At 47.4% G+C, this 20937-nt stretch overlaps 1 protein-coding gene across 1 annotated transcript in view; it reads left to right on the plus strand.

Annotated features, from left to right (window-relative positions):
• Window positions 1–7905, plus strand: part of VWC2 (von Willebrand factor C domain containing 2) — a 99589-nt gene extending 91684 nt beyond the window's left edge. The window contains exon 3 of the mRNA XM_062179216.1: window positions 7754–7905. Coding sequence (XP_062035200.1) covers window positions 7754–7905 — 152 coding nt within the window. The remainder of the gene's footprint in view (window positions 1–7753) is intronic.
• The last annotated feature ends 13032 nt before the right edge of the window (window positions 7906–20937 follow it).

The following is a 20937-nucleotide window of genomic DNA, read 5'->3' on the forward strand; positions in this document are numbered from 1 at the left end:
GAACAGCAGGGCTCTGCACTGAGGTCAGATTAGCACAGAAAGCATCCAGGTGCCGGTCAGGAAAAGCATTAACACCATGACCATTGTGAAATGAGCCATTTTTAGCCACAGGGCCCTTTAACCGCAACCAGGCTAGATCAATGTAATGTCACATGTCACTTATCAGACATAATATAATACAACAATACAAGTGTGAATCCCCAAAGAAGCCCTCGAGGTCTTCGACAGATATTTGCTTACAAGCACAGCATCAGGATACCTGGAGAGAAATCTAATGGACTGCAAGTACGGATCTGCTGCTACATTCCGCCTTCCTCTATCAGAAATCAACAGATCTGACACAAAACAATCAGTAGGAATGTAGCTGACCTGAGCCTTCCCGTCAATCAACCAGATTCAGTCACCATCCACTGCCTCCTTCATCCAACAACAGCAAAACAGACATTCTGGAACACTGACAAGGACCACATTCTTGGCCTTAAAAATAGCAAATCAGGGGCTGGCACTGTGGCGTAGTGGGTGAGGCCGCCGCCTGCAGTGCTGGTATCCAGTATGGGAGCTGGTTCAAGTCCTGACTGCTCCTCTTCTGACCCAGCTCTCTGCTATGGCCTGGGATAGCAGGAGAAGATGGCCCAAGTCCTTGCACCCCTGCACCCTCATGGGAGACTGGGAGGAAGTTCTTGGCTCCTGGCTTCGGATCGGTGCAGCTCTGGCCATTGTGGCCATCTGGGGAGTGAACCAGCAGATCAAATCCTCTCTGTCTCTGCCTCTGCCTCTCTGTAACTCTTCCTTTCAAATAAATAAAGAAATCTTAAAAAAAATAGCAAATCAAAGCTAAAATAAGCAGAAGAAAAGAAATAATAAGTGTTAGAGCAAAATCACTGAATTTGAACATAGGAAATCAACAGAGAACAAAAGTTTGTTTTATGGGTAAAGATTAGTAAAATCAATAATCCTGTAGCCAAGATAACCAAGAATAAAAGCAATGGGAACTAAAGTGGAAAATACCAGAAATAAAAAGTGGGACATATCTAGAGAGCCCATGGACCTTTTTAAAAGGACAACAAAGAAACGTTATTAACAACTCTGTTCCCACAAATTTGGTAATCTAGGTTAAATGAACCATTTGCTTGAAAGGCAAAATCTTTCAGAACTCACACAAGAAGAAATACGTAACCCTGACTAGGCCTATGTATTAAATTGAAACAACAGTTCAGATCCTTCTAATACAGAAAGAACCAGGCGTGGATGGGCTCACTGGTGGGTTCTACCAAACACTTAGGAAAGAACCAGGCGTGGATGGGCTTTCTGGTGAGTTCTACCAAACACTTAGGAAAGAACCAGGCGTGGATGGGCTTACTGGTGGGTTCTACCAAACACTTAGGAAAGAACCAGGCGTGGATGGGCTTACTGGTGAGTTTACCAAACACTTAGGAAAGAACCAGGCGTGGATGGGCTTACTGGTGGGTTCTACCAAACACTTAGGAAGGAACCAGGCGTGGATGGGCTTACTGGTGAGTTCTACCAAACACTTAGGAAAGAACCAGGCGTGGATGGGCTTACTGGTGAGTTCTACCAAACACTTAGGAAAGAACCAGGCGTGGATGGGCTTACTGGTGGGTTCTACCAAACACTTAGGAAAGAACCAGGCGTGGATGGGCTTACTGGTGGGTTCTACCAAACACTTAGGAAAGAAGTTATACCACTGCCCATGCCTCCCAGCGTTGCTCTGTGATACCAAAACCGGACAAGCACATGGTAAGAGCAGCGGCCATGAAAGTCTATTATGAATATGTGCATATGCAAAAAGCCTGAACAAACTATCATCAAACTGAATACAACAGTGTTTAAATTATATACCACAACCAAGGTATATAACCCAGGTATGTCAAGCTGGCTCAATACTTGAACATTAATGTAATCTTCATGTCAGCACATGATCACAGATGTCACATGATCACATCATTGATGTGATAAAATCTAGATGATAACATCCAGCATACTTTCCTGATAAAAACTTAGTAAACCAGGAGGAGAGGAGAAGTTCCTCAGCATGATAATAATTATCTGCAAAGAAACCTAAATATCAGACTTACTGTGAGTAACTCAAATTTTCTCACCAAGAGCAGGAACAAGAGAAGATTGTCGCCTCTCAGCACTTTTCAGCATCATAGTGGGATCCTACCTAATGCAACACACAAGGAAATGGATAAAAGGCTTACTGACAGGGGAGCAGGAAATAGAATCCTCCTTGTCATAGGTGACATGGTGGCCTGTGGGAAAAATCCAAAAGAGTCAAGAAAAATCATCCCTGGAACAGATAAGCAAGGTTGCAGGACACAGACTAATCCACAAAATTCAATCACTTTCCTAAGTACTAGCAATGAGCAATTGGAAATGAAAATTTAAATAAATGTGTTGTGTGTGTGTGTGTGTGTGTAGCCACATATATTCAGGGGAAATTCATTCAAAGAGCCTCACAGCTTACTTAATTTATAAGAATGCTTGGGGCCAGTGTTGTGGTATAGCAGGTAAAACTGATGCCAACATTCCATATGAATGCTGGTTGGAGTCCTGGCTGCCCCACTTCCAATCCAGCTCCCTGCTAATGGCCTGGGAAAGCACTAGAGGATGGCCGAAGTGCTAGGGCCCCTGCACCTACTTGGGAGACCCAGAAGAAGATACTGGGTCCTGGCTTTGGCCTGGCCCAACCCCACCCATTGCTGTTGTTTAGGGCATGAACCAGGGGACGGAACATCTTTCTGTGTATGTGTGTGTCTCTCTCTCCTTCACTCTGTGACACTGACTTTCAAATAAATAATTTTTTTTAAAAAAGAACGCCTTAGAAAATCAGTCATTGAACTTGTAGAAGTCTAAAATTATATTTCAGTTAAGTTTTTATGAGTTATCATTTATATGTGCTTTGATTCAACAAGAATTTATAAAATAATAATTTTTTAACTGTATCATTACTAAGTTTTTGAAGTAGGGAAAAAGAGCAACATATCACATAATTCCAGTTAAGTTACCTGATTAACTCTTTTCTCACACCAAAATCGTTAGGTGAAGAAAGCTGATTGTGCACGTTAAGTGTGCATAGTCACACAGCTCGTTTGGAACACAAACTGCCTCTCCCTGCGTCCATCTGCCCGTCAGACGGGCTGCGCACGTGGCTGTCCCCCACACCAGCATGGGGCTGGAGAATGCGGGTTTAGACAAGTGGCAGTCGCAGTGAACCACACCACGGTAGGCTCTGCCCAGGGACTGTCAGCACAGCCCTAGGAGCAGACATCTGCCTGTCCTGGGCTCGCACGGGGAGCAGACCGCGACCTGTGAGGGCTGAGTCGAGCCTGACCTCCTCCCCTGGGCAGAGAGCGCTGCTTGTACGTCACCACACACTTCCCTGCGCACACACAGGCAACGCTGTGGCTGTCCGACTCCAGCATGCGGTTTCCATCACTTAACGTCTGGCGCTTTTGTCGGCTCCTCGCTTGTCTTCATAAACACAAGTTCCTGACAGCGTCTCTAGCTCTTCCTCACCTGAGGCGGAGGACGACAAATGCACGACGATGCGTACATTTCATACCTAGCCAGGGCCACATCCACGCGGTATTGAACCAACTGTGGTGCAGACACACGGACGGTGGGGCCCGAACACCAGGGCCAGTCTCTGGCCAGGCGGGGCAAGGTCAGCTGAATGTGAGCTTCAGGGACAGAAGCAAGGCACCTGGAGGCAGGACGTTTGCTGCCTTTTGTGAAAGGAAAACGAAATTAATTCACATTTGTGAAAAGTAGTCACACTGGAAGGAGAAATTATAAATTACTAAAAGCCGCTGCTGCGGTGGCTCGAGGTGGCGATGAGAAAGAAAGCAAGAATGGGGTGGAGACGTGGAAACTGCCTGACCCTAACTCGTCACTCGCCGTCACTCACTGTCAGTCACACAACTGCACAGAGGGGACCTAGGGGGCTTCTGAACAAAACGCACCATCTGTAAGAAGTGCTGTTACTTATTAGAAATTACATTCGTGTTGTGACCTTGAAGCTACTTTTTGTAAGTGTAGGTTAGAAAACAGGTAAATGAGCTCATTTCAACAAACAAGGGTCCTAGTGTGAAAAAAAATGAGTTCTACTAGTGGGCCTACATCCGTCCAGGTGAGAATGGAACAAAAAATAAAAAGTGTGAACTTCACTTCTCAACATAAGCTCCACTACACTGGAGATCTTCTGTTAGTCCACCCCTACGGGCGGAGGGCCCCAAGAGAGCCCAGGCAGTCTTTATACCGCTAAGGAAGGAAAGGGGCTGCCCACCTTAGCGTGTCTAAGGTGAGGGAACCAGAGGCATTCAGGATGGGCCTCGTCAGGGCAGCGAGGTGGCTGCCTGAGGATGTACCACGCGACCCTGCACAACTGCGCTTGTGTGCAAGGAAGAGCAGGACTTGTGCTGGTGCAGGACTCTGGGGGCTTCCAGGGCTTGCTGGACTGAGGCTCTGCCCGATGTTCTCAACGCACTCACCTAAGCATCAGATGCTGTCACTCCAGGAAGTCAAGGAGAAGAATGTCCGAGCATCAGATGACCCCCTCACCCTTGGTAGCCATTGTTGTTGTGTTTTGTCTTCATAATGGCACCAGTAAAGCCTGTCCCATTTTCTGGTCCGGCTCTTGGAAGAAATGCTTCAGGACCTTAACCCCGCCTAAGTCTGCACTGACGGCCCTGCTCCTGGCTGCCCCTGACCCGTGCAGCACTGAATTCGCTCTGCTTTGCAGGTGTGGTGTCTGGGGTGTTGGCTGTTGCTGCCGCTGCCATTGGCTGATCCTCTTCAATTAGGACATGGATAAGATTGATTATATTTTCCGGGAAAATTGATGTGGATGGTCTTCCCTGCAGGCTTAATTTCCGACGTGTCTTTTCCCTTCTTACAGTGTTTGTTTATATGCAGACTGTTCACTTATCTGGGGCACTGTCCCCATAAACTTTTCATAAAGAGTCCGTCATCCCACTTCCTCTACCGTGCCTCATCATTAATTTGACATGTGTTCTTGCATTCATTGTATATCATGTCCCCCTGATAAGGGGCCCTTTTCAAAGTGGTACCTTATCCTTTGTAGTGCCTCAAACTAGATCCTGCTGAGATGAGTTATAATTAGTAAAGGTTTGTTTTAGTGCAAAAAATTGAAATCTACGTGTAGTTTCTCACAGATGTTTTCTATGAACTTTTTGAAGATAGCACAAAAACAGTAAAATCTAAGAAGAAAAAATAGAACAAAGCAAGAAAATATGTTGAATTTAAAGGGTTTCATTAGTGGCCAGTACTGTGGCATGGTGGGTTAAGCTGTGGCCTGCAGGATCAACATCCCATATGGGCACTGGTTCCAGTCCCTGCTGCTCCACTTTCCATCCAGCTCCCTGCTAGTGTACCTGGGAAAGCAGCAGAGGATGGCCCAAGTGCTTGGGCCCCTGCACCCATGTGGGAGACCTGGAAGATGATCCTGGCTCCTGGTTTCAGCCTGGTACAGTCCTGGCCATTATGGCCATTTGGGGAGTGAACCAGCAGATGGAAAGTTCTCTCTCTCCCTCTCTCTGTAACTCTACCTTTCAAATAAAGAAATAGGTTACATTATAGGTGAAAGATATACATATATAAAATCTAAGAAAAATGTTGAATTCTAATGATTATGAACTTGTAATCTGTGTGTGTGTTCCCATCTGTGCCTAAGAGGGCCTAGGCACTGTGCCAATCTAGAAGAGTGGGCACATGCAAAACCCAGGTCTCAGGTCTCAGTGCATTCTCCATCAAAAGGGATCAGGGCCCTTGGAGAACTGGCCAACTCCAGACATGGACAAGATGAGCTGAAGTTATGTTCTTGGTTCAGAAATGAGAGAAACTGTAAGAGATTACAGTAGTGCATTAAAATGGCCCACAGCTGCCTGGACGCTCAGGTTCTCACTAGGCAAATGTCAGACTATTTGAAAATCAAAAACAATAATGACTTTAAGAGGTTGCAAAACATTGAAAAGTTAAGATCCAAAATCCTACAGCAATATAAAGAGTGAAGATGTAAACGAATAACCTGGAAGAAACTCAGTGAACTGACTGTTGCAGTGACACGGAAGGTGGATTCAGGCTAGGACTTGTGCTGCGTTCAGAACACAAGTGCGGGGCACAGGAGGTTCCGGTCCCAGCACCGTGCATGGGAGGCAGTACTACTCTCATTCCGTGGGGGCGGTCACTAGGGCGAGAACAAGGAGTTAGTCCAAGATCACGTAACTACCCCAGAGCAGAACCAGATAGTTCATGTATGTTTACCTAGAGACAAGACTTCTAAGTACCTGATTATACCGATACAGGCTTTCTAGGCAATTATGTTGCACCTTCTGTGTACAAAGCACACTGACAAATGTTGGGATGACTTAAAAGAAGCAGATCGTGTCCCCCAAATTAAACTCTGCCAAGCAAGATGAAACTGTGATCTGGGAGTCGTTCCGAAGTGAGATTATTAAACCTGGAGGTGAGAGGGAGAAGAGCTGAATGCTGGGCGGGCAAGAAGACAGCGTGGTCTGGGAGAAGCAGGGCACTTCCTGATCACGACATTCAGGCCTGGGCCCTTTGCCCATGGACTGGCCTGAAAACAACCCCAGAGAAGCATCAGTTACTCCACTTGGACGTATGGGAAGGCTAGTTTTCAGCTGGAAGTTCTGTAGATTAATTTCTTCTTAAAATATTGCATATGAAACTGGTCCATCTCTTGGATGACTTCGCACATTATAATTAAACGTATTTGGCTTGTTTGAGCACATTATAAAAGGCTTAGAAACAAAGAAAGAAGGAAAGTGAGAATTTTGGCAAACAGATGAAGTTCAAAGTTCAAAGCCTTTATTTAGACTGCAGTAATTACCGATGTTTGAATTTCATTGTGGTTCTTTTTTGATATTTGAAATTTAGATGGAGATTTGGAAACAAAGCAATTGTTCGTATTGGAATTAGGTGTATGAACCTCAACAAAAAAGCTATTGACTAAGAAGCCATTTGTCTCATCTCACGTTGGACATCTTTCTGATACTCCTTGCGTCACATCGTTGAGCTCATACGCAGAGGGAAGGGCACATGTGACAGCCTTAGTTGACCAGTTGGTGCTGCTGACTGGGCGCTGCAGAGGACTGTGGTCTCCCGGGAGATGGACAGACCCCTCCCTGCACGTGCTCAGTGGTGCCTCTCCACGGGTGGTCCCCTGGCCATGGTGCCCTTCACCTGGGAATGGAGCAAAGCAAATGTGCAGGCGGCATCCTGTGCCTGGGAGTCAGAAGTTCTGGGCCAGACCCTGAGCCAGCATTTCACAGACTGCAAGTGTGTTGAAACTTGAAAACCTGCTCCAAGAGGAGTGGGGGTTACAGTGGCTTGTGTGCCTTCAAGCAGTTTGTGTGTTGAAGCTTTATCATAAAGAACAAGAATGGTTCCATGAAGGTTTCAGTTAATCGTGCTTTCTCTATGGTTACTTAGAATTAATTAAATCAAATGATGCCAACCTGACCTATGTATAAGGCCCCAGCAACGGAAGAGCCTGTTAATGAAAAATAGCAGTGTTGTCATAAAAATTTAAACGCATTGATTTCATTTCAGAGCACTTTATTTTATAATTTTCCATTGTCCCTCCTGAAAGAGAGTGAGTGGAACGTGCTGAGACGCTGACTGTCTAATTACGTGCATTATGTGTTTATGCCCCCGCCCGTACTAACGCACATCTTCCGCTTTTCAGGCCCAAACTGCTTTGCCGAAACTGCTGTCATCCCAGCTGGCAGAGAAGTGAAGACTGACGAGTGCACCATCTGCCACTGCACCTACGAGGAAGGCACGTGGAGGATCGAGCGGCAGGCCATGTGCACGAGGCACGAGTGCAGGCAGATGTAGCGCCTCTCAGAGCAGGACACGCTGCACGGCTCTGGGAGCCGAACACTCGCGTTTCCCAGAGCATTCACCGCTGTGACCATCCCGGATGACTCTGGGAGATGCCAATCTGGGGAGGAGGACATTCCGACGAGAATCGCAGAGACTGGTTGGTGCTTTTGCTTTTCTTGGTAACGAATACCGCAAGAGAAGGAAATGGATGTATTTCACACACCATCAAGGACCTTGGGCATAAAATCCCTCTCTAAATAAATGTGCTATTTTCACAGTAAGTACCCGAACGTGCACTATTATATATTAAATGTATTTCTATAATCCCTCGATTAGAGAGCGTATATAAATGTTTTCTAGAGGTACAGATTAAAAACGCTGTGTGGTCAACCGTCCTCGCCGTGTGCCTGCGTGTCTGTCAGTTCTGAGCCCAGCGAGGCGGGCGTCCATGACGGCCGGGCCACCTTCACCCCCACACGGAGCAGTGCATCCAGCCAGGGGTCACGCACGGGGTGCCTTCCACTGCAGCCCTGTGCAAATTCCATGTCGTAACAGACACACACCTAAAGTCTATCCTCAGGGGATCGGGTCTTTATACAGAAGTTGCTTTCTTTCTCATAGTAACATTCCACGTTTCCGTTTCTTTCTCGGTCATTTGGAAGATGCAAGGCTAAAGATGATTAACACATTGTTCTTACTGCTTCCCAAGTTCCTCCATTGTGGACCACAGCTAAATGCACACATACGTCTTCTTATTACATCACTCTGTTCTAGAATTGACTTGAATTCATTCCTTGAACTGAGGAACGCAGTTGGCTGGAAAGTCTCCGTTCCCACTCCAGGAAGCACGCAGTGAAGCAGGGAAGGTTCGGAGCCAAGTTCAGGGAAACTGAACTCTGGATGCGCTTGCACTTCAAGTCCAAGTGTGGTACAGAAACCTCGGCTGCCAGTTGAGCTTCTCGCATTTCCCTTAGGAATGAGCCATCTACTCTCCCTACAGTGCACAGTCAGATCCCCAGCGACTGCCCTGTGCCAGCCGTTCTTCAAGAGCAGAGCGACCAACATCCTGTCCACCTAAGTTAAAATACACACACACGAAGGCCAAGTGCACTCCTCCACTTGCTTGTAGTTACACAGGGTTCCAGACTTTGTTTTCCGTTCATTTGGACAGGGAACAAAAGAAGCTACCGGAAGCTCTGACGCTCTGATCCATGCATGTTACAGGATAGCGGCACCGTGGCTGATCCCATCAGCACTTAGGGCACTGAGGAAAGAAGTGTCTGTAGGTGTAGACATGAAGTGAAATGGGAAAATTATAAACATTTGAAGCCCTTAAAATACTCTGCATACATTGTTACTCCTAAATTGTGTATTGATCAGCTATTAAGTATGGAGTAATTGGATGACAGGAAGCACTAAGGTGTGGCTTCTTGCCTTCATGCCCTTGGTCTCTGCATGACAGGAACGTGAGGTTGCAACGTCCTGTGTTGAGAGCCTGACCAGCGTTCAGCCGATTGGGGTGGGAATGGGCTCCGGAAACGCACGCAGAGAACACAGCAGATGGTGAAAACACAGCAGAGGCAGTCAGTGCTTAAAGACTGCATAATCTTCAAGGGAACACGGACACATCTGTCACTGCTGAACCCCAAAGCTCAACCCCAAAGACTACCCAGCCTAATGCCGCCACTAACTCTGAACCATCACACATTTGCATATGCCCTAGCTAATTTTCATCTCGTTTGTAAAGAGAGTTGGAGTCAAATGGACCATATGCACACAGACTGCATGAATGCACTCAGGGAAATTATTAGCTAACTGTTCAGGTGTGATCAGCTTTCCACGACTTAACTGTCAGTATAAAAGACTGAAACATTGGCCATTCCTCCGTCATACGAGGGTACATTTTGTTGAGACAAGGTTACATAAAGTTGTCATTTTGCCAACAGATAGCACTAGCCCGCGGGTGGGTAGGCCATTATCTGCCTCATAGAGTGGACATCTTCTCTCACCTGCACAGGATGCTGTCAGACCCCGCCCATGTCGTCCACAGCCTGTTTCCCTCGCTAGTGCAATCCCCACAAGAATGGGCAGTCAGATCTGAAATAACCACAGTGGTCTCTGCATGCTGTGAGAACGTCAGAAAACTGGGTCTTTGTTTGCTTATGGAGAGAATGAACATGGTGTCACCTGGAAAATCCACAGACCTTCCCTGGATCGACACTGGTCTCAAGCAGTAAACCTTGTATTTTCTCTGAGGAAAACATTTCCATTTAAAAATATGCATCATTACAATAAAGGAGCTTGATACAAAAATGTTATTTCCCAAATACCTTTTTTAGTAGGTTGCCAATTATGGCCAATTGATACCTTAAGACATATACAGATACGCTGAAAACAACACAAGGGCAGACATTCTGGGTAAACCACCTGTCGGGACCCCAACGTCCCACATCGGAGTGCCTGGGATGGAGCCCCGCCTCTACTTCTCATCTAGATTCCTGCTGATGCACACTCTGGGAGGTAACAGGCAGCAGATGATTGCCTCAAGGACTTGGGTCTCTGCCACCCACATGGGAGACCAGATGGAGGTCCTGGCTCCCAGATTCATTCTGGCCCAGTACTGGCTGTTTCAGGCATTTAGGGAATGAACCAGCAAATAGTAGATTTCTCCTCTTTCTCTCTCTCTCTCCCTCCCTCCCTCCCTTCTTCTCTTCTTCCCTCCCTCCTCCTCTCCCTCACCTTCCATTCTCCCTCTCTCTCCCTCTCCCTGCTCTGTTTCTCTCAACCAATGCTGAACTGAGAATCAAAACGTGCCTTCTAATTAAGTCAAGAAATTAATGTTTTAGTACAGTAAGGGCACATCTACAGAAAGACAAGTGAACTATCGCAAGAGACAGTAAAGGGACTGGCTAATTAGAGCATGGAATGGTTGAAATTTAGAAAATACAGAGTTGTGTGAGAAACCTTTAAAACTGCCGGTGCCACGGCTCACTAGGCTAATCCTCTGCCTGTGGCACTGGCACCCCAGGTTCTAGTCCCAGTCGGGGCGCCGGATTCTGTCCCGGGCCCCTCTTCCAGTCCAGCTCTCTGCTATGGCCCGGGAGTGCAGTGGAGGACGGCCCAGGTCCTTGGGCCCTGCACCCGCATAGGAGACCAGGAGGAAGCACCTGGCTCCTGGCTTCGGATCGGTGCAGTGCGGCAGCTGCAACGCACCGGCCATAGTGGCCACTTGGGGGTGAACCAACAGAAAAAGGAAGACCTTTCTCTCTGTCTCTCTCACTGTCTAATTCTGCCTGTCAAAAAAAAAAAAGAAGAAAGAAAGAAAAGAAAAAAGAAAAGAAACCTTTAAAACTTTGAGAAGAATGACTTGAAACTCGAAAACTTTATTACATAAAAACACCCTTTTGAAAGAAAATAATAAAAGGCTTTGGGTGAGGTAATTTTCCTTCAAGTGTATTTTCAGAATTCTTTCATTTTTATAGCTGGTAGCTTTTCTTTCTACACATGCATGCATCTGTACAAATGATTAACTGTACTCACTGAGACCTACAACGTACACAGAAACATAGGCAGGATCTGAATAAAACAAAGACAAACGCACCAATGCACCACGGGGTAGAAGCTCAGACGTCTAAGGACGTTGCCCTCAGCAGTAAATGGTGTCTGGGGTAGAGGGAGACTCTGCCATGCTAATTTCCCCATGTAAATTTACAGAAAGTCTGTGACCACTTGCACATAGCTGTGAACACCAGTGTATGCATAGACACGTGTGTACAATGACATCATGTGCTAGTTACCATCTGGGTTTATTTTTGAAGGAATTTTAAATGCTCCTTACATCCAGTATTTCAAAATTCAAAAGCAAAGTATTGTAAATAGCACACTTACCGTGTATGTGTAACGCATTACAAAGAACAAATGCTATGAAACCATGGTGCTCGCTCTCAACAGAGAGTGTTCTAAAAGACTGTGTTTGCTGCATGTGTGAGTCGCAGTTTCCTATGGATTGAGGACAGTCAGGATGGAAGTCAGTTTTCCAGTGTCGATCCATGTCCTGCGTCCTAACAGGTGCGTGGATCAGACCTCAGTTTTATCTCCCATGGGTAACATGATCAATGAATCACCAGTGTTTCCTTTTCTGACAGAGGGAGAACTTGATGTTCAGCGCCGAACACTGCACAAGGAGCTCCAGTTGGGGTAAAAGAGCAGGCACTGATCACAGAGCAGGGTTCGAGATGCTCTCAGGAGACAGGGAGGGGACAGCTGGTTGGCGGACTGGGTCTGGGCCCCAGAAGACGAGGCAGGCCTTGAGAGGTGAATGCAGGTTGTCCCCCCCCGCCCTGAGCCTGACTCCAAACCCGGGGCCACGGTCTCCTAAAACCAAGGCCAGAAGGTCCCTCCCACATCACAAACACCCTCAGTGACCATCTGCCATCTCAGCGTTAACTGCGTGGTGAAGGCCCTGCTGTGTTCATCAGGTACACGTCTCCCACCTCTCTGCACCTCAGCCTGCGCATCAGCAGAACAGGGAAAGGACCACCGGCCCCTGAGTGGATTCAATGCACAGACCAGAGGAGACAGTATCTACAAAGCACAGGGTCCATGTAGAAATGTCTGTTATCTGACCCACTGAAAAAATGAGAATATTGTAATTAAAAAATTTCAGAGTCTAAGTGAATAATTTGCAGATCACTTTTTCATATCCTACCCTTCTTATGTGTTTCAATTTAATATATATATATATATATATATGTCTTTGTTTTTACCTCATATCTGCCAGAAAAAAATGCTTCATATTACTTTAATTTCACATGGTGCTGACTTTACATAATTAGGCCCGGTTTTCACGTGTTGTCGGACAGCTCAGATGTCACGGGGAACCTCCCATGAGGTCCTGGGTGCAGGCTCAAGTGGGGCGCAGGAGCCGTGGAAGTCGACCCACTTCCTTGTGCAACTCAACTCCCTTCGGGGCCTGCCCATGCTCCGTCTCATCACACCCATCTCCTGCTCAGCACACCCACAGGATGACAGCGCCCACTTCTGATGCAGCTTAGGTCACATGGCCACTCGCTGGCCAACACCAGAACCAGTGCCGATCCAATAGGTGTTTCCTGAAAGGAGACTATTCACAGGAAGAGGCCAGCAAGTCTTTCATCAGCACCCCGAAGGTCTGCCCGGTGACCCACCCCAGGAGCCGGTACAACCTTCTGTCTGCTACACCACTGCTAGCAGGCTGCATCCCTGGGTCACATTGCACAAGTGGGCAGCAGCTTGCGCAGTAGCCTCGGACGGTGGAGAGCCATCTTGCTGTGAACCTGCTATGACCTGAAGATAGTCTGTCTCTTCTGAAACTCATGCTGAAGTGTGACTGCCATTGTGGCAGTGTTGAGAGAGGACCCCTAAGAGGTGCTTGGGTCGTTTCGAGGGACTCATGCCTTTCTGGGGGGGGGGGGGTCCTCGTGGAAGTGAGTATTCACGAGTGGGTTGCTTCAAAGCAAGCCCACCCCTCCTGCCTTCTCTCTCTTCCCGGGCTCACTCCCCCTTTTGCCCTGCTGTGTTTGGAGGCAGCATGAGGCCCTCATTAGTCTAAAAGCTGAGGTCTTAGACTTCCTGGATGCCAGAACCAGGAGCCCAGGCAAATGTTCTTTACAAGCCACCTGCCTTACGGGCTCTGTTACAACAGCAGGAAAAGGACTCAGAGCCTCCTCCCAGCTGAGGGTCTTTCAGGCTGCTAAGGAGCAGAGTAGAAGCACCGCTCCCAATTGAAGTAAATGTCACTCTGAAATCGAGAACAGCCCTGTAAGCCTCGTGCCTCTTTGCATTGAAAGATTCTGAGAAGAAATCTGTAATAGGGAAGGAAGCCAGCCCGTCCTCAGCCACATGTAGACGACTAGGGGCAGAGCAGAGGAGGGTGAGCAGAGCTGAGGCCCTGGAGGCCCCTCCGCATCTTCTGTCTCCAAGTTTGACTGCGGTGACTCAACACAGTACAACATGGCAAGACAGAATGCAACAGACGGTCCCTAACTTCTTATGGTGACACTTAGAATGGTTTCTGACTTTGTGAGTGGGAAAGTGATGTGCACTTCCTAGAAACTGTACCTGGAGTATGGAATTCGGGTCCCTTCCCTGTTGGTGACGCGCCACCCAGTCCTCTCCTACGATGCAGGCAGTGGCTGTGAGCCGTAGCTCCCAGTCCGTCCCACAGCTGTGTGCACCAACAGCCGACACTGCCCAGTGTGCTGCATCAAAAGCCTTTTTTAGAGACTGCATTTTACGGTTTTGCTCCATCTCACCTACAAAGCGCTGTAGCAGAATCTGTGTACCTCTGCTCTGGGAGAAGAGGGAGGCAATTTCCCTTGAGAAACTCCAGACGCCCAGCATGAACGTGAGGAGCCAGTACTGGCTCTTGCAGGTGACTTAGGACTTTTGCAACCAATTATCTCAACCATTTTAAAGGACAAGAAGTAAGTGATGCGGGAAAGTTGTCAGCATTGGTTAAATCCATTGTCATCATGAAGAAGAGAGCTGGGCTGGCTGATGACATGCGAGAAATTGCTTGTCACATGGATGGGAGAGCAGACACAGAGACACAAGCCACTTAGCCTGACAACCTACGGTACGGCAAGAAGTCTTCAATATGCTGGAAGGGTGTGCTGTGAGCCTGAAACAACTGTTTCCAGAAAGTCGTGCGTGGCAACACTTCCAGGGGCATCCCAAGTCAGGTGTGGTTCCAACACTTCCAGGGGCGTCCCAAGCCGTGCGTGGCAACACTTCCAGGGGCGTCCCAAGTCAGGTGTGGTTCCAACACTTCCAGGGGCGTCCCAAGCCGTGCGTGGCAACACTTCCAGGGGCGTCCCAAGTCAGGTGTGGTTCCAACACTTCCAGGGGCGTCCCAAGCCGTGCGTGGTTCCAACACTTCCAGGGGCGTCCCAAGCCGTGCGTGGTTCCAACACTTCCAGGGGCATCCCAAGCCGTGCGTGGCAACACTTCCAGGGGCGCCCCAAGCCGTGCGTGGCAACACTTCCAGGGGCGCCCCAAGCCGTGCGTGGCAACACTTCCAGGGGCGTCCCAAGCCGTGCGTGGCAACACTTCCAGGGGCGTCCCAAGCCGTGCGTGGCAACACTTCTAGGGGCGTCCCAAGTCGTGCGTGGCAACACTTCCAGGGGCGTCCCAAGCCGTGCGTGGTTCCAACACTTCCAGGGGCATCCCAAGCTGTGCGTGGCAACACTTCCAGGAGCGCCCCAAGTCGTGCGTGGCAACACTTCCAGGGGCGTCCCAAGCCGTGCGTGGTTCCAACACTTCCAGGGGCATCCCAAGCCGTGCGTGGCAACACTTCCAGGGGCGTCCCAAGCCGTGCGTGGTTCCAACACTTCCAGGGGCGTCCCAAGCTGTGCGTGGCAACACTTCCAGGAGCGCCCCAAGTCATGCGTGGCAACACTTCCAGGGGCGTCCCAAGCCGTGCGTGGCAACACTTCCAGGGGCGTCCCAAGCCGTGCGTGGTTCCAACACTTCCAGGGGCGTCCCAAGTCGTGCGTGGCAACACTTCCAGGGGCGTCCCAAGCCGTGCGTGGTTCCAACACTTCCAGGGGCGTCCCAAGTCAGGTGTGGTTCCAACACTTCCAGGGGCGTCCCAAGCCGTGCGTGGTTCCAACACTTCCAGGGGCGTCCCAGTGTTCACAGGAAGGCTGTTGATCAGGCAGCAAGGGCCACAACCGAAGGTGCCAGAGCTTTTGGCAGAGGAGTGCACAGGGTAACTGTGGAGGAGAAATGTTTGTCAGAAAAAATATTCAGTGTTGATGAGACAGGCTTGTTGTCAGTACACATAAATTCAGCAGGAGTGCAGACTGTGTAACACTGACTTGGGGTGGAAATGTTGAGGGACTCAGATAAGAGCCTTTCTTTTTAGCATAATTTTTGGTTATTTATTTTATTTGAAAGGCAGAGACACACAGGAAAACAGAGATCTCCCACCTACTGGTTCACTCCTCAAGTGTCTACAACAGCTTGGGCTGGACCAGGTTGAAGCCAGGATGCTGGAACTCCATTTGGGTCTCCCACATGGGTGACAGGAACCCAAGTACTGGAGCCATCACTTGCTGCCTCTCACAATGTGCACTGGCGGGAAGTTTTAACAGCGGCTCTGTAAACAGGACTCAAACTGGGGACTCCAGTATGAGAGGTGAGTGTCCCAAGAGGCAAGTCAAACTGCTCTGCCCAATGCCTGCCTCTTCCTCCCCTGGGAGAACGCCAGAGTACTGGAGAAGGTGAGCAAGCTCACACCTCCCATTTACCACTGCAAGAGAGCCCGCAGGGCGTCGGCACCGTAGGAAGATGGTTTCTAAAACGCTGTGCTTCACAGAGGATAACGTAGGCAAAACGGCATCTCATTCAGGATTCTCCTGGTCTCAGTGCTCCAGGGCAGCAAGGGGCACAGTGGTGATGTGCATGCTGCTGGGAAGACCCTGCGTCTGCCGCTGACCACGGCTGCACCCATGCCATCCATGGACCAAGGTGCAGCAGTGGCACTCAAAGCTGACTGCCGATGTCCAACATCTGCACAGCTACTGGAGCCACCGAATCAGGCTCTGGGAGCCCTGGAAGGCTTTGCTATTCTAAATGCTACCCAGAACATTCCCCCTGTAGCATGGGAAGAAGTCACACAGCGATGCGTGAACTGCATTCGGAAGCCACGTAAACACATACAAAGTCTTTAACGGCGACTCTGGGTTGATGAAAGTCAGTAACAAGACAGTGTCAGGAAGCCGCGAGATTTACACATTGATGACAGGACACTCATAAACTCACCGTCACCGAAGCTACCAAGCTTTCCAACAAGGAACGAATCAACTGAGGCAAACGACGAAACTGAAGCACAGGCAGAAGTTACACTGAAGCCACAGAGTTCACAGCAAAGAAAGCGGGAGAGGCATTTGCAGCGATGTGCACGTTAGAAGAAATGAACATCGACTGTGATTCACATGAGCCGCAGGCAGATACAGCATTCCTCTGTCACCCAGAAATACATAAAGGAACAAGCGCAGTCACAGCTCTGTATCTTCCTGCCCACCCACCAGCACGCACTCATGGCCAGTGCCTTCAACTAGCTATTCCAGATCCTCACCGGAGAGAGAACTGATGACCCTACCACTGCACAAGCCCCATCATTCACAATTCATTTCAGCAGGCTGCGTACATTAAAATAACTCTCGGCATATGGTATTTTCCCACTCACAATGAGATTTATTAGGACCCAACTCCATTTACGTCAAAGGGCATCTGTACTGTCCCTTAGAAATCCACCTCTGGCCAATGACAGCCAGTTGAGCATCCTGGGTCTCTGATTTCTAAGAGTGAAACTGAAGCTACAGTGCAGCGTGTGAAAAGTGGGATAGAATTGATAAGGAAGAAAACCACACAGGTTAGAGGAGGTGCAAACCATGGAACCTGCGCCAATTCGAGGAAGACCTCACTGCCTCGTGCCCACAGGGTGGCTGCTGAGGGTGTGTCCCTGTCCCCTCCTCTGCTGTGCAGGGGTTCTTAGCTGCTCAGGGTGCGCTCTCTCTTATCCATTTTATATCAGGTATGTTGGAGGCACATAACCTGTCTAGACCATAGGGACGCTGGGGATAATGTCCCTTGTACACCTCATCCATGATTCTGAAATTCAGCTTGGATGCAGTAATGAGTAAGGGCTGGCAGTTGTCCAGGCCAGAGAATGGCGACATTACATCAAGGCCTACTAGTGAGAAGGGTGTGTATCAGGGCAGACTAAAGGAATGACCCATAGTCAACAACTGTCACTGGCCCACCCAACACCCACCACTAGTGCAGGACCCCATCTTGCTCCCTTTCACTTCCAATTCAAATTAAAAACTGAATACATTAGTTTCCAGCTTCCCTTACAATGTCTCATAGTCTTGAGACACTACTCACTCACTGCCATATAAGTCTCGTAGAGGTTTTCATTTTGTCTTTTTATCTGAAAGGAAGACAAATTAAGTGCCTACAGGCGTAACAGTGTCTAAGCTGCCCTAGGGACATTGGAATAAACAGGACACGTGGCCACGGGGTAGGAAGTCATAGGGAAGCCACTGCACCAGCTGAGTGGGCTCTGCTAACGAGCAACAGAAGCAATCCCAGCTGACACAGGCTCCCCACCTACCATGACTTCATGACAACGACTCGTTTTCCTCATGTATGAAATGAGAATAATTAGTAGTCCCGGAATGGGTAGTTTAAATAGGAAAATCTATGTGAAGGGTTTCTAACATCACACAATAAACACAATAAATAGCATAAAAACCTACAGCAGCATAATTATATGGGGAATGCTTACACACATTAGCTCTCAAAAAAATGAAATTATTAAAGGGGGAACTATTCCCATGTACTGAATTATTTTAAAAACACATCAGAGAAAATATGTGGTAGCTTACAAACAGGTGTGATTATTTAGGAAATAATTTGGCAAATAGTGCAGGGACTAGAAATATTCAAATACATCAATTGTACTTCTAAGACTACTCAAAAATACTAGAGAATTTAAAGGAAGATGTTAACAGCTATGCTGTGCACAATAATCAGAAATGCTTAACTCTTTTATTGCACTTTTTGCAGGGGCACGTGCAATACTGTAGTCCCTGAAACTATATCAATTAAGTGAACAAATATGAAAATATAAAATATCAAGAATATTGGCTCATGTTACATATAACATGAATAAAAATTCACATGAAAGCACAAACTTTGCCAAAATATTAACATTGCCAATTTCTGAGTTATGAAACTGTTAAGTGCTAATTTCTCCTTATTTCTATTTTACTAATTTCTTGTGATACCATATCTCTTACAATGCTTTTTCCAAATAACAGAAACCTAACTTGGCTAAAACCAGTCAAAAATTGTTTTTTATTATTAATATAAAGAGAACAATTTCATAGATAAAATTCTAAGAAGATAGCCATACTTCTCTCCCTCAATATCCTCTGCTTTTTTTACTTTAATTTTTGCAATGACATGTTTTCAATTTACTTTATAATTGCAAGCTTAATGCACCAAAGTAGCCATAATGTTCAACAGGAGAAAGACCACTGTTGCACAGGAATATAGACAAGGGCTACAAGCAGTAATGAAGTCACGTCAGCTTCACTCATGTCTTTGTAATCTATATTAACTACAACATATCAGAGGAAACATGGTATTTGTCTGTTGGGGACTGGCTTCTTCTCCTAAGCATAATGGTCTTTAGGTGCATCCATCTTGCTGCAGAAGAGAGCATTCCATTCTTTTTTATGGCTGAGTAGTATTCTGTCAACTCAGGGTCAGCTTGGTTGATTCCGCGTCTTAGCTACTCTGGATTGAGCTGCTATAAACTGGGGCTGCACATAACTCATTCGAATGCCAACCTCATTTCCTTGGGGTAAATTCCCTGGGTCATGTTGACCCTGGAGGCCAAGGGCAGGCTGGGTTCAGGTGCAAGGATGGCCGTGACACACCCTCCTCGAGGCCCAGTGCTTTCACTGCATCTACTTTGTCCTTAGTGAGCACAGGTCAAGCTCCTTGCCCTTATGATAGTAGAAAAACTGGGGGCAGAAAAAGCCCTGTGCTGAGTGGCTTAAAAGGACCATTCTCTGCTGTACACAAACCCCATGGTGTTAAGAAGGGGAGAAGGAACCTGAGGGCAGCACTGGGCTGATACTGGCAAGATCAGCAACAATGCATTCTATACATCACTACTGCGTTGTTTCATGGTACATTTATTGTTGTCAAGACTTTTTGAAATTAATTAATTGCACTGTAGAACATTGGGGAAACAGTATCAAAAAATTAACACATGGTCTTACTGCATGAGACAACCATTATTAACATTCTGGTGCATTTTCTAAGATTTTTATTTATGTGACACAGAGAGAGATGCTCTACCCACTGGTTCACACACTGGTTCACACACAAATGCCCACAGCAGGCAGGGCTGGGCCAGGCTGAGGCCAGGAGTCCAAACTCCATCTAGGTCTCTCACATGTGTGACAAGGACCCAAGTACCTGAGCCATGGTCTTCTGCCTCCCAGGATGTACATTAGCAGGAAGATGAAACAGGGAGTGGCACTCTGCCACGTGATTCGGGTATGCCAAGTGGTGACTCCACTGCTGCTCCTAACTCCCACTCTGGGTATTTGTTTTAAAATGTTCATACAGATTACACTACTACGAGTAAATTCACATCCAAACTTCCCTAATTAGTTTGACAGTGAAATGTTCAGATGTTACTTACTCAAGGAAAGAAGGCATTTGAAAGAAAACTTTGTAAACCATTCAAGAGCATTACATCATCACGAGGAAGTGGTTTTGAAGGAATATGCCCACAGGCTCTTTCTCTTCCCCTGACTCAGTGTGAGAACCTCGGGGTTATACTTGTCCATAGGAAACCAAATGAGAGGCTTATTCATTCACTGGTCTGTTTTCACAGGGTCACCAGGTGTGTGGTGTAGGTGAACTTTTCCTGTCAGTGTGCTGCACAGTTGTGTTGGGATCCCACTAGGCTACATCTGCTGTTCACAAAAGCTTACATCCTTTTAAACAGGAAGTGTGAAGAGCAAGACAGATGTCCCAGAGAGTAAAGCTGACACAAATATAAATACAAGCAGGACACAGAGAAACTACTCATTGCATAAGTTACTCATGTACTTCTCTATGTTTAAACTCTGAATATCTGCTGATTTTTCATATTCAGATACAGCATCTCACACAGAGAGGGTAAATGCCAGTCTGGGCTGGCAGGAGTGGCTGTCAACCATCATTTGTCTTCTTAGTGAATGGAAAGAACTCAGAGCTTGACCGGTTGACTCTCGTTAGTAGAGGTGTTCTCGGGGAAGGAAAAGACCTCATCGGTCTCTTCAGTGGGAAAGTTCAAGTGGTAATTTAGGTACACATAATGATTACTGCATTCCCAAATGTCAAAAAGGTAATTTAAGGGACTCTAAATGGAAAAGCTTAAGATAACCACACAGAATGAAATGAAAACCTCACCATGTGGCTGTGACAAGG

The sequence above is a fragment of the Lepus europaeus genome, chromosome 20, assembly GCF_033115175.1.
Source record: "Lepus europaeus isolate LE1 chromosome 20, mLepTim1.pri, whole genome shotgun sequence".
NCBI classification, from domain to species: Eukaryota; Metazoa; Chordata; class Mammalia; order Lagomorpha; family Leporidae; genus Lepus; species Lepus europaeus.